General features: G+C 49.8%; 1 protein-coding gene across 4 annotated transcripts in view; it reads left to right on the top strand.

The window, feature by feature from the left end:
• Positions 1–13,704, top strand: part of lipeb (lipase, hormone-sensitive b) — a 111,872-nt gene that overhangs the window by 50,155 nt on the left and 48,013 nt on the right. For all 4 annotated transcript variants that reach the window (XM_052045495.1, XM_052045493.1, XM_052045494.1 and 1 more), the window contains exon 3: positions 7,054–7,144. In XM_052045495.1, the coding sequence (XP_051901455.1) occupies positions 7,054–7,144 (91 nt within the window). The remainder of the gene's footprint in view (positions 1–7,053; positions 7,145–13,704) is intronic.

The raw sequence follows: 13,704 nt of genomic DNA, 5'->3' as shown, positions 1-13,704 counted from the left end.
TGAGGGTCAACAGGGGAATGGTGAATTTCCTTAGCCTTCTGAGGAAGTAGAGGCGCTGGTGAGCTTTCTTGGCCGTGGTGTCTACGTGGTTGGACCAGGATAGGCTATTGGTGATGTTCACTCCCAGGACCTTGAAGGTTTCAACCCTCTTGACCTCAGCACTGTTGATGTAAACAGGAGCATGTGCACCGTGCCCCCCCCCCCCCGCTTTCTGAAGTCAATGACCAGCTCTTTTGTTTTGCTGACATTGTTGTCTTGACACCACACCACTAGACTCTGTATCTCCTTTCTGTAATCTGACTCATTGTTATTTGAGATTCGGCCCACTACAATTGTGTCATCTGCAAACCTGTAGATGGAGTTAGAGCAGAATCTGGCCATGCAGTCGTGGGTGTATAGGGAGTAGAGTAGAGGGCTGAGGACGCAGCCTTGAGGTGCACCAGTGTTGAGAATAATCGTGCCGGAGGTATTGCTGCTGATCCTCACTGATTGCAGTCTGTTGGTCAGGAAGTCAAGGATCCAGTTGCAAAGAGAGGTGCTGAGTCCCAGGTCTAGGAGCCTGGAGATGAGTTTGCTTTGAGTTACAGCATTGAAGGTGGCGCTGTAGTCAATAAATAGTAGTCTGACATGGGTGTCTTTATTATCCAGTTGCTCCTGAGATCAAAGTCAAAGTGGAGTTTACTGTCAGACGCACAAGTCCATGTGTGCACAGGTGCAATGAAAAACTTACTTGCAGCAGCATCACAGGCAAGATGGTGGGGATCTCTGATGACGGACGTTGCCTTCTTGAGGCAGCACCTCCTGTAGATACCACTGATGGCGGGGAGGGATATGCCTGTGATGTCAGGGAGATGGCATCTGCCGAGGACCTGTTTCAGGGGTAGGCGAACTGCAGTGGGTTGAGGTTGCCTGGGAGGCTGGAGTTAATGTGTGCCATGACCAGCCTATTGAAGCCCTTCATGATGGTGGATGTCAGAGCCACCGGGTGGTAGTCATGAAGGCACGTTACCTTATTTTTCTTTGGTACCAGGATGATAGTGGTCTTAACGCAGGTGGGAACCTGAGATTGTAGTAGTGAGGGGTTAAAAATGTCTGCAAATACCCCCGCCAGCTTCTCTGCGCAGGATATGAGCACACAGCCAGGGACTCCATCCAGGCCAGATGTTTTCCGCAGGTTCACTCTCTGGCAGACTGATCTGAAGCCTGCAACGGTGACAGTGGGTTCAGGTGCATTGGAGACTGTCAGGGTGGTTGGTGACAATCCACTCCCGTTCTGTTCAAAACATGCATAGAATGCATTAAGCTCATCGAGAACGGATGCGCTGTTGTCAGCGATGCTGCCCGACTGCGTTTTGTAGTCCGTTCTAGCAGGTAAGCCCTGTCACGACTGACAGCTGGCTTGGGACTCAATTTTGGACTGGTATCGTCTCTTGGCATCTCTGGCAGCTTTACATAAGTCGTATCTCGATTTTTTGTATAGGTCAGGGTCAGCTGATTTGAATGCTGCAGTCCTGGACTTCAGTAGGGAAAGGATCTCCCTGTTTATCCATGGTTTGCGGTTTGGGAACACCGGATTGACTCCTTTCGTGCACAGTCCTCTACAGACTTACGGATGAAGTCCATGACAGTGGTGTCGTACTCATCTAGGTTGGCTGCTGAGTCTTTGATCATGGACCAGTCCACTGACTCAAAGCAGTCCCGTAGAAGCTCATCTATTTCCTCAGATCAGCACTGCACGACTCTCTGTACTGGATCCTCCCGTTTCAGTCTCTGTTTGTATGCAGGGAGGAGGAGGAGCACAGCCTGGTGGTCCGATTTCCCAAAGTGAGGGCGGGGGGTGGCTCAGAAGGCATCTTTGATGGTTGTATAGCAATGGTCAAGGGTGTTAGGGCTCTTGGTGGGACAGAAGACATGCTGGTAGAACTTTGGTAACACACTCTTGAGGTTGGCCTGGTTGAAGTCACCAGCAATAATGAAGAGGGCCTCAGGGTATCCTGTTTCAAGGTTGTTGACCACAGAGTATAGTTCATTGAGTGTAGGCTTCATGTCCGTCTGGGGTGGGATGTAGACTGCTGTCAGGAGAGCTAGAACATAGAACATTACAGCACAGTACAGGCCCTTCAGCCCACAATGTTGTGCCGACATTTTTTCCTGCTCTAAGATCCATCTAACCCTTCTCTCCCACATACCCCCCCCCCTCCATTTCTCTATCATTCACGTGTCTATCTAAGAGTCTCTTAAAGGTCCCTAATGTATCTGCCCCCACAACCTCTGCTGGCAGTGCGTTCCACGCACCCGCCACTCTTTGCGTAAAAAAACTTACCCCTGACATCCCCCTTATACCTTCCTCCAATCACCTTAAAATTATGTCCACTCATGTAGCCATTGTCACCCTGGGAAAAAGTCTGAAGGGAACTCCCGCGGCAGGTAGTGTGGGCAACACTTTACTGTTAGATATTCCAGGCTGGGTGAGCGAGAACTCGCCAGGACCATCACATCTGAGCACCACGAGGAGTTGATTAGGAAACAGACCCCTCCGCCTCTTACTTTGCCCAAGGACACCATCCGTCCATTGAATAGAGAAGCCCTCGGGTTGTGCGGCGCAGTCAGGTGAAGCAGGTGTGAGCCACCTTTCGGTGAGACAGATAATGGAGGAAACACTCTGCAGACCAGGCAGTGTCTGTGGAGAGGGAAACTTAACGTTTCAGAGACAACACTCAAAACGCTGGAGGAACTCAGCGGGTCGGGCAGCACCTGTGGAGGGAAATGGACAGTCGACGTTTCTGGTCGAGACCCTTCATCTGGCCTGAAAGATAGAGAGGGGAGATGGTCAGGATAAAGAGGCAGAGGGGAAGGGGTGAAGCAGGAGCTGGCAGGTGATAGGTGGATCCAGGCGCGGGGGGCTGGGTGGTAGGCAGATAGAGGAGGGAGGAGAGTGGAAATAGTGAGAGGCTGGGAGGTGACAGATGGCTGAAGATGATGGAGTCTGACAGGAGAGGGAGGTGGAGGGTGGAACAGAGGGAGGTGGGGAGGGGAACTGGTGGGAGGAGTGTGAGGGTGATGGGGCGATGGAGAGGATAGAGGAGGGGGAAGAGCCAGGTGGATCAGGAGAGGAGAGAAAAGGGACCAGAGGGGTGTTCACGTATTCACATCATTGGGTTGTAGACTGACCAGGGGGAGTACGAGGTGCTGCTGCTCTGATTTGTGTTTAGCCTCCACTTCCCAGTGGAGGAGGCTGAGGGCAAACATGTTGGTGTGGGAACTGGGAGGGGAATTAAAATGGCCGCCCACCAGGAGATCCAGGCGGCCACGGCGGATGGAGCAGAGGTGGCCAGCGAAGCGGTCACTGAGTCTGCATCAACAGTTAGCAGCGTTAACACTGACGGTCAAGCTACTTTAGATCACCAGCCTACTCCCACCTTGACCTGTCAGTCTGTGGCCTCCTGTACTGCTACTTGGAGCAACAGAGGATGAGGGGGGACCTGATAGAGGTGTATAAGATGATGAGAGGCATTGATCGTGTGGATAGTCAGGGGCTTTTTCCCAGGGCTGAAAGGGTTGCTACAAGAGGACAAAAGTTTAAGGTGGTGGGGAGTAGGTACAGAGGAGATGTCAGGGGTAAGTTTTTTACTCAGAGAGTGGTGAGTGCGTGGAACGGGCTGCCGGCAACGGTGGTGGAGGCGGATACGATAGGTTCGTTTAAGAGACTTTTGGATATGTACATGGAGCTTAGAAAAATAGAGGGCTCTGGGTAAACCTAGTAATTTCTAAGGTAGGGACATGTTCGACACAGGTTTGTGGGCCAGAGGGCCTGAATTGTGCTGTAGGTTTTCTATGTTTCTAATGCAAGTTTGAGGAACAGTGCCTCATCTTCTGCCTGATCGGGTCGCAGACTTCCGAGCTCAACGTTGAATCCGTCAACTTCGGGTAACTCGCTCTTGCTGTCTGGATCAGAACTGGCCATTTCTGAATGTCGTCATTTCGGCACAGAAACTGAAAATGCTGTAATCTGGAGGGACAATGTAAAATGTAAACTGCTGGAAGAGCTCAGTCCTGACGCAGGTTCTCCACTCGAAACGTTGACCATCGATTTGGCTCCACAGATGCTGCTCGACCTGCTGAGCTCCTCCAGCAGTTTGTTTTTTTTATGCTATCGTTCTTGGCTCAGTTCTTCTTATTCAAAGTCGGGGTATTGTCTCACACACACAAGTCAGTGTGTGCACAGGTGCAAAGAAAAACTTACTAGCAGCGGCATCACAGGCACAGAGCACCAGCGACACAACACTCACAAGGTAACCATAAATTATTCATAAATTATAGAAAAATGTATACACAATTAGAACCAATAAACAAAGTCCATTGCAGTGCAAAGTGGCCCCAGTGTTGCTGTACTGAGGCAGTGATTAGGGTTGTGCCGGTCGGTTCAAGAACCGAATGGTTGAAGGGAAGTCGCTGTTCCTGAACCTGGTGGTGTGGGGACTTCAGGCTTCTGTACCTCCTACCCGATGGGAGCTGCGAGAAGACGGCACGGCCCGGATGGTGGGGGGATCTTTGATGACAGACATTGCCTTCTTGAGGCAGCGCCTCCTGTAGATACCACCGATGGTGGGGAGGGATGTGCCCGTGATGTATTGGGGCTGAGTCCACGACTCTCTGCAGCTTCTTACGTTCCTGCGCGTTCGAATCGCTGTACCAGACTGTGATGCAACCAGTCAGGAACTTTCAACAGTACATCTGTAGAAGTTTGTTGGAGTGTTTGGTGACAAGCCGAACTTCCTTAACTTTCTAAAGTCACTGGCAGAGCCTCATGTAGGTACAACTGATAACCATAGCACAGGTAGACAGGGTAGTGAATAAGGCATTTGGCACACTGGCCTTCATCTGTCGCCTTGAGTTGGGACGCTATGTTGCTGTTATGTAAGTCGTTGGTGAGGCTGCACTTGGAGCACTGTGTACAGTTTTGGTCACCCTGTTACAGGAAAGACGTGGTTAAACTGGAAAGAGCACAGAGAAGATTTATGAGGATGTTGCCAGGACTCGAGGGCCTGAGTTATCGGGAGAGGTTGGCCAGGCTGGGTCTTTACTCCTTGGAATGTAGCAGAACGTGGGGTGACCTGATAAAGGTATACAAGATCATGAAGGGCATAGACAGGGTGAAAGCACACAGACTTTTTTCCAGGGAAGGGGTGCTAAAAACAAGAGGGCATAGGTTTAAGATCCAAGGCGAGAGATTTAAAAGGGATATCAGGGGCAGCTTCTTCACGCAAAGGGTGGTGCGTATTTGGAATGAGCTGCCAGAAATAGTGGTTGAGGCGGGCACATTAGCAACATTTAAAAGCCATCTGGATAGGAGGGGCTTAGAGGGCTATGGGCCAAACGCGGGCAGGTGGGGCTAGCTCGCTGGGCAACACAGTCAGCATGGACCAGTTGGACTGAAGGGCCTATTTCCGTGCTGTGTGACTCTATGACTGTGTTCACTTGATATAGATAAGATAAGATCTTTATTAGTCACATGTGCATCAAAACACACATTGAAATGCATCTTTTGCGTAGAGTGTTCCGGGGGGCAGCCCGCGAGTGTCGCCACGCTTCCGGCGCCAACGTAGCACGCCCACAACTTCCTAACCCGTACGTCTTTGGAATGTGGGAGGAAACCGGAGCACCCGGAGGAAACCCACGCAGACACGGGGAGAACGTACAAACTCCTTACAGACAGCGGCGGGAATTGAACCCGGGTTGCTGGCGCTGTAATAGTTTTATGCTACCGTACCTGCCCATTGTGGAGCCTGCTGGGACTGTCTCACCGGTTACAACACATTTCACAGGCAAATAAAGCTAACATACTTCTAACTGACCATTAACTCATTGTCTTACCCATCCCTCCCCCACCTTCTCCACAACTCAAACCCAACTTGTTCTCTCTCTTTCCCAGTTCTCTCCCCGACCTGAGTTAACCGTTTCTCTCTCTGCTCCACCTGCTGAGCCTTTCTACCATTTTCTGCTCCTGTTGACCTGAACCCTTGACTCTGTTCCCCTCTCCACAGATGCTGCCTGACCTGCTGAGTGTTTTCTGCATGATCTGTTTTTGTTTCAGATCACCGGCATCTGCAGGTTATTTTTTGTTTTTAGCCTGCGGTCTGGCCATATGTTTGTGGGTGGTTCAGGCTTGGGGCTATTCTTACAAAGCAAGATGTAAAGGTGCTTCCTGTTTTGGCTGCCGATTATACCAACCCCCACTGAGGTAATGGTGTCCCTCCCTCTCTCCTCTCAGGCCCCTTTGGTTGTACCTTATCTCAGGATGTCAATGGGGTGTGGTACATTCCTGACCATTTCCCTGTGGCCCTCTGTACATAGAACAGTACAGCACAGGAACAGGCCCTTTGGCCCACCATGTTGTGTTGAACTAATTAAACCAGTAATTAAACAACTAATTAAACTAATCCCTCCTGTCGACACAATGTCCACATCCCTGCACATCCATGTGTCTGTCTAAGAGCCTCTTAAACCCCTCTATCGTATCTGCCTCCACCCCCACCCCTGGCAGCACATTCCAGGCACCCACCACTCTCTGTATAAAAAAAACTTGCCCCACACATCTCCTTTGAACTTTCCCCCCTTCACCTCAAATGCACACCCTCTAGTATTAGACATTTCAACCCTGGCGAAAGAGATATCGGCTGTCTACTCTATCTGTGCCTCTCATAATCTTATAAATTTCTATCAGGTCTCCCCTCATCCTCCGCCGCTCCAGAGAAAACAACCCAAGTTTGTCCAACCTCTCCTTATAGCTCATGCCCTCTAATCCAGGCAGCATCCTGGTGAACCTCTCCTACACACTCTCCAAAGCCCCCCCACCCTTCCTGTAACGGGGGCGACCAGAACTGAATGCAATACTCCAGATGCGGCCTGACCAGAGTTTTATAAAGCTGCAACATAACTTCCCGAATCTCGAGCTCAGTGCCTCGACAAATAAAGGCAAGCATGCCATACGCCTTCTGTACCAGTCATCTTGAAGTATTTAGCGTCTGACCTTTCACCTCTCCTTCCTTACAGTTTAGCCCTTCCATCCGCCCCTTCCTCCAAACCATCTCAATCGGCCTGGTGTCGTTCGGAGAGAACTACAGGAGACATGAAACCAGCTTCGGTAAGGTGAATGCATGAGTCTGTGCCTGCTCTCACAGAATCACAGAGCAATTACATGGAAGTGTGGATAAGCTTTGAGAGATACAGCAGGGAAACAGGCCCTTCTGCCCACTGAGTCCGTGCTAACCAACAACCACGCAACCGCACTAATCTGACAATAATCCCAATGTATTTTCCCCCCACATTCCCACCAACTGTGCCCCCCAGATGCTACCCCTCACCTACACACTAGGGGGGTAATTAACCCACCGACCCCGCATCTGGTTGGCATGTGGGAGGAAGCTGTTCTTGAGTCTGGTGGTACGTGCCCTCAGGCTCCTGTATCTTCTGCCTGATGGGACAGGAGAGAAGAGAGAATGTGGGTGCAAACTCCAACCACACACACACACACACACACACACACACACACACACACACACACACACACACACACACACACACACACACACACACACACACACACACACCACCCCGCCGGAGGTCGGGATTGAACCCGGGTCTCTGGAGTCAGGAGGCAGTGGCTCTACCCGCTGAGCCTCTATGCTGCTCATATTCCACTATAAGAGAAATCCAACCGACTTGTATTTGAACTATGCCACCGAGGTATACTTAGCTTTATTCAATCTCTTAACTGCAAAGACTACATAGAAACAGAAGGTGTATAAAGAAGTGGTAAAGAAGGTCTACGGCACGCTTGCCTTTATCAGTTGAGGCACTGAGCTCGAGAGTCGGGAAGTTATGTTGCAGCTTTATAAAACTGGTCAGGGCACATCTGGAGTATTGCATTCAGTTCTGGTCGCCCCCGTTACAGGAAGGGTGTGGGGGCTTTGGAGAGGGTGCAGAAGAGGTTCACCAGGATGCTGCCTGGATTAGAGAGCATGTGCTATAAGGAGAGGTCGGACAAACTTGGGTTGTTTTCTCTGGAGCGGTGGAGGCTGAGGAGAGACCTGATAAAGGTTTATAAAATTATGAGAGGCACAGATAGAGTAGACAGCCAGTATCTTTTTTCCCAGGGTTGAAATGTCTAACACTAGAGGGCATGCATTTAAGGTGAGGGGGGGAAAGTTCAAAGGAGATGTGTGGGGCAAGTTTTTTTACACAGAGAGCGGTGGGTGCCTGGAATGTGCTGCCAGGGGTGGAGGTGGAGGCAGATACGATAGAGGGGTTTAAAAGGCTCTTAGACAGGCCCATGGATGTGCAGGGAACGGAGGGATGTGGGCACTGTGTTGGCAGAAGGGATTGGTTTACTTAGGTGTTTAATTACTAGTTTAATTAGTTCAGCACAACATCATGGGCCAAAGGGCCTGATCCTGTGCTGTACTGTTCTGTGTATCAGCCCTTTCTTCCTGATCTTCCTTGGAATTAGAATTGGAATCGGTCTATTATTGTCACTTCTACTGAGGTACAGTGAAAAACGTCTTGCATACCGTCCGTACAGATCAATTCATTACACAGTGCATTGAGGTAGTACAGGGTAAAAACAATACAGAATGCAGAGTGAAGTGTCACAGCTACGGAGAAAATGCAGTGCAGGCAGACAATTAGGTGCAAGGTCATAACGAGGTAGATTGTGAGGTCAAGAGTCCATTTTATCATATAAGGGGACTGTTCATTAGTCTTATAATAGTGGGATAGAAGCTGTCCTTGAGGCTGGTGATAAGAGATTTCTTTATTAGTCAAGTGTACATCGAAACACACAGTGAAATGCATCTTTGCGTAGAGTGTTCTGGGGCAGCCGGCAAGTGTCGCCACGCTTCCGGCGCCAACATAGCATGCCCACAACTTCCTAACCCATACGTCTTTTGGAGCGTGGGAGGAAACTGGAGCACCCGGAGGAAACCCAGGCAGACATTGGGGGGACAATGTACAAACTCCTTACAGACAGCGGCCGGAATTGAACCCAGTTTGCTGGCGCCGTAATAGCGTAACGCTAACCGCTACACTACCGTGCCTGCCTGGTGGTACATGCTTTCAGGCTTTTGTATCTTCTGCCTGATGGGAGAGGGGAGAAGAGAGAATGTTCTGATGGGTGGGGTCTTTGATTATGCTGGCTGCTTTACCGAGGCAGCAGGAAATGTAGACAGAGTCCGTGGAGGGGAGGCTGGTTTCTGTGATGTGCTGAGCTGTGTCCACAACTCTCTGCAGTTTCTTGCGGTCCCGGGCAGAGTAGTTGCCATACCAAGCCGTGATACATCCAGATAGGATGCTTTCTGTGGTGCATCGATAACTGTCGGTGAGTGTCAAATGGGACATGCCAACTTTATTTAGCCTCCTGAGGAAGTAGAGGCGCTGGTGAGCTTTCTTGGCCATGGAGTCTATGTGGTTGGACCAGGACAGGCTATTGGTGATGTTCACTCCTAGGAACTTGAAGCTCTCAACCCTCTCGACCTCAACACCATTGATGTAGACAGGTGCATGTACACCGCCCCCTTTCCTGGTCAATGACCAGCTCTTTTGTTTTATTGACATTGAGGGAAAGGTTGTTGTCATGACACCATTCCACTAAGCTCTCTATCTCCTTCCTATACTTCGACTCATCGTTATTTGAGATACGGCCTACAACGGTGGTTATCATCTGCAAACTTGTAGATGGAGTTAGAGCAGAATCTGACCACGCAGTCGTGAGTGTATAGGGAGTGGAGTAGAGGGCTGAGGACACAGCCATGTGGGGTACCAGTGTTGAGAATAATTGTGCTGGAGGTATTGCTGCCTATCCTCACTGATTGCAGTCTGTTGGTCAGGAAGTCAAGGATCCAGTTACAGAGGGAGGTGTTGAATCCCAGGAGTTTGGAGATGAGCTTGCTTGGAATTATAGTATTGAAGGCAGAGCTGTAGTCAATAAACAATAGTCTAACGTAGTTCCTACATTTGCTTCCTACATCTACTGTGCTGTACTCTTCTATGTTCTAAACACCAGCACCTTGTACAGTCTACCACTCATCAGGACAGGTGGGGATCAATCTTGGCTTCCCTTCATTCTCAGACTCCCAAGTCTCCGAGTTTCTTCTTGTGAATGCTGGCTCCAGGGTCTCTCTGCCAGCCCAGGTTCTCATGCACTTCCAGGGTTTGGTAAGGCGTTGGCTCCTGTTTCCAAGACCCATCCCTCCCCTACTTCCTAAAATATAAAGAGAAAATGCTGGGAACACTCAAAAGTCAAAGTGGAATTTACTGTCAGACGCACAAGTCCATGTATGCACAGGTGCAACGAAAAACTTACTGCAGCAGCATCTCTGGCACAGAGCATCAGATGCACAACCTTCATAATAAGTTAAACATAAATTAGGCACAATTTTTACAAGAAAGAACACAATTAGAACAAAATGAAGTCCATTGCAGTGCAAAGTGGTCCCAGTGTTGCTGTACTGAGGCAGTGATTAGGGTTGTGCCGGTCGGTTCAAGAACTGAATGGTTGAAGGGAAATCGTTGTTCCTGAACCTGGCCGTGTGGGACTTCAGGCTTCTGTACCTCCTGCTCAGCAGGTCAGGCAGCCTCTGTGGGAAGAGAGCCGGAGTTACCGTTTCAGGTTGAAGACCCTTCCTCAGAACTGGGAAGGAGAACAAAGAAGGTGGTTGTGGGGGTGGGGGGGGGCGCGTGGGTGAGGGGGGGAATGTCTGTGATGGGGTAAAACCAGGGTGACCATGGGGATAAGCTGTGAACAAGGTTATCTGGTCAATGGGGGCAGTCAGAGAGCTGGAGTGTGGACAAAAGGATGTAGGCGCTGCAAAATGCAGAGCAGGAAGACGTGCCCGGCAGGTCAGGCTGGGGAAAGTCCTGCAACACCCAGAGGGGTGAAAGAGGGGAGCAAACGAACAAGTTGAGCCAATATCGACGACCGTTACTGACCGAGAAATCGAGGTACCTGAAGTCTTAGAATTCAGTGTTGAGTCCAGAAGGCTGTGAAACCCGACCTGCCCAGGGAGAAGATAAGGTGCTGCTCCTCAAGCTTGTGTTGTGCCTCACTGTACAGGAGGCCACAGACCGGTAGGTCAGAGTCTTCGACCTGAAACATTAACTCGTTTCTCTTCCCACCGGTTGCGGCCCTGACCTGCTGAGTGTTTTCTGATTTTATTTCAGATTTCCGGCATCTGCCTTTTATTTTATCCACCCTCCCCCCACACCCCGCCCCGCCCCATCCAAAGAGAAAGTACCACACCAATAGTCCAGTCCAGATTCGAACCATTTCATCCGTGTTTGCCCCGTTACAGCTGGACTATTGGTTGTCACACTATCACCTCCATTTTCCACTGGGTACTGAGTCAATCGGGTACAGAGGTGGGGTGGAATTGATCGCTCCTGGGCATTCAGACAAGGACATCATTCCCCGTCTGGGTCTGAGAACCAATCTTATCACATAGGAATTTTGCTCTCTTAACTTGGGCCTCTAGTAACGTCATAGAACATCAAACAGTACAGCACAGGAACAGGCACTTCAGCCCACAAGGTTGTGCTGAATTAATTAAATGTAATTAAACACCTAATTCCTTCTTCCAACACAAGGTCCATCTCCCTCCATTCCCTGCACATCCATGTACCTAACAAAGAGCCTCTTAAACCCCTCTATCGTATCTGCCTCCACCCCCACCCCTGGCAGCACATTCCAGCCACCCACTGCTCTCTGTGTAAAAAAAACCTGCCCTGCACATCTCCTTTGAACTTTCCCCCCTCTCACCTTAAATACATTGCCTCTAATATTAGACATTTTGACCCTGGGGAAAAAGATCCCGGCTGTCTACTCTATCTGTGCCTCTCATAATCTTATAAACCTCTATCAGGTCTCCCCTCAGCCTCTGCCGCTCCAGAGAAAACAACCCAAGTTTGTCCAACCTCTCCTTATAGCATGTGGCCTCTAATCCAGGCAGCATCCTGGTGAACCTCTTCTGCACCCTCTCCAAAGCCTCCACATCCTTCCTGTAACGGGGGCGACCAGAACTGAATGCAATACTCCAGATACGGCCTGACCAGAGTTTTATAAAGCTGCAACATAACTTCCTGACTCTTGAACTCAATGCCTCAACTAATAAAGGCAAGCGTGCCGTACGCCTCCCTTACCACCCTGTCGACATGTGCGGCCACTTTCAGGGAGCTATGGACTTGGACAAGATCCCTCTGTACATCAACACTGTTAAGGGTCCTGCCATTAACTGTGTCCTGTCCCTGCACATTTGACCTCCCAAAGTGCAACATCTCACACTTGGCCAGATTAAATTCCATCTGCCATGTCTTTTTTCCATAGTAACTGCCAACTCCACTGTTGATATCTGGGATGACACTGGAGGTGTCTACGAGGAGACTCATTGTTTCCTACCCTACTACATGACAGCCCCTGTCTTGTTGCTTCCAGTGTATTGGGACTGGATGAAGGAACTGATGGCATCGTGGCCAAGTTTGCAGGTGATACGGTCAGGTGGAGAGACAGGTAGTGTCACAGAGAGTCTGCAGAAGGACTTGGACAGGTTGGGAGAGTGGGCAAGGAAGTGGCAGATGAAATGCAGTGTAGGGCAGTGTGGGGTTAATGCACTCTGGTAGGAAGAATAAAGGTGTAGACAGTTTTCTAAATGAGGAGAGAATTCAGAAATCGGAGATGGAAAAGGACTAGTTGAGGATTCCGTGAAAGTCAACTTGCAGGTTTAGTCGGTGGTAAGGAAGGCAAATGCAACATTAGAATTCATTTCGAGAGGAATACAAAAGCAAGGATGTGATGCTGAGGCTTTATAAGGCATTGATCAGACCGGATTTGGAATATTGTGAGCAGTTTTGGGCCCTGTATCTAAGGAAGGATGTGCTGGCCCTGGAGAGGGTCAAGAGGAGGTTCACAAGAATGAAAGGTTTAACGTTTGAGGAGTGTTTGATGTCTGTGGGCCTGTACTCGATGCAGTTCAGAAGGACAAAGGAGGATCTCATTGAAACTTATCGGATACTGAAAGGCCTGGATAGAGCAGACGCGGAGAGGATGTTCCCATCAGTGGGAGAGACAAGGATCCGAGGGCATAGCCTCAGAATAAAGGGACATCCCTTTAGAACAGAGATGAGGAGGAATTTCTTCAGCCAGAGGGCGGTGAGTCTGTGGAATTTGTGGCCGCAGAGGGTGGTGGAGGCCAAGTCACTGGGTGTATTTAAGGCAGATATTGATAGGCTCTTGATCGGTAAGGGGGTTAAGGGTTACGGGGAGATGGCGAGAAGGCAGGAGAATGGGGTTGAGAAAAAAAGTCAGCCATGATTGAATACAGGAGCAGACTCGATGGGCCGAATGGCCTAATTCTGGTCCTATATCTTCTGGACTTATGACCCCTGAGACCTTGGGTCCTAGTAAAGCAAGCTGAGTTCCCAATTCATCCCTGTCACTTGGCGAAAAGGAGAGCAGGTTACATTGTCTCTTATCTCATGAGCAACAAGTTCATCCTGTGATGAATCCGTCCCAGAGATTAATTTGGTCACCCTGTCATAGGAAAGACGTCATCAAGCAGGAAAAAGTGCAATGAAGATTTACAGGAATGTTGCCAGGACTCAAGGAACTGAGTCATAGGGAGAGGTTGGGCAGGCAAAGACTTTATTCCTTGGCGC

This window comes from Pristis pectinata, chromosome 39, assembly GCF_009764475.1.
Source record: "Pristis pectinata isolate sPriPec2 chromosome 39, sPriPec2.1.pri, whole genome shotgun sequence".
NCBI lineage: Eukaryota > Metazoa > Chordata > Chondrichthyes > Rhinopristiformes > Pristidae > Pristis > Pristis pectinata.
The sequence above is the reverse complement of the archived record's forward strand: the minus strand, read 5'-3'. Positions and strand labels throughout refer to the sequence as shown.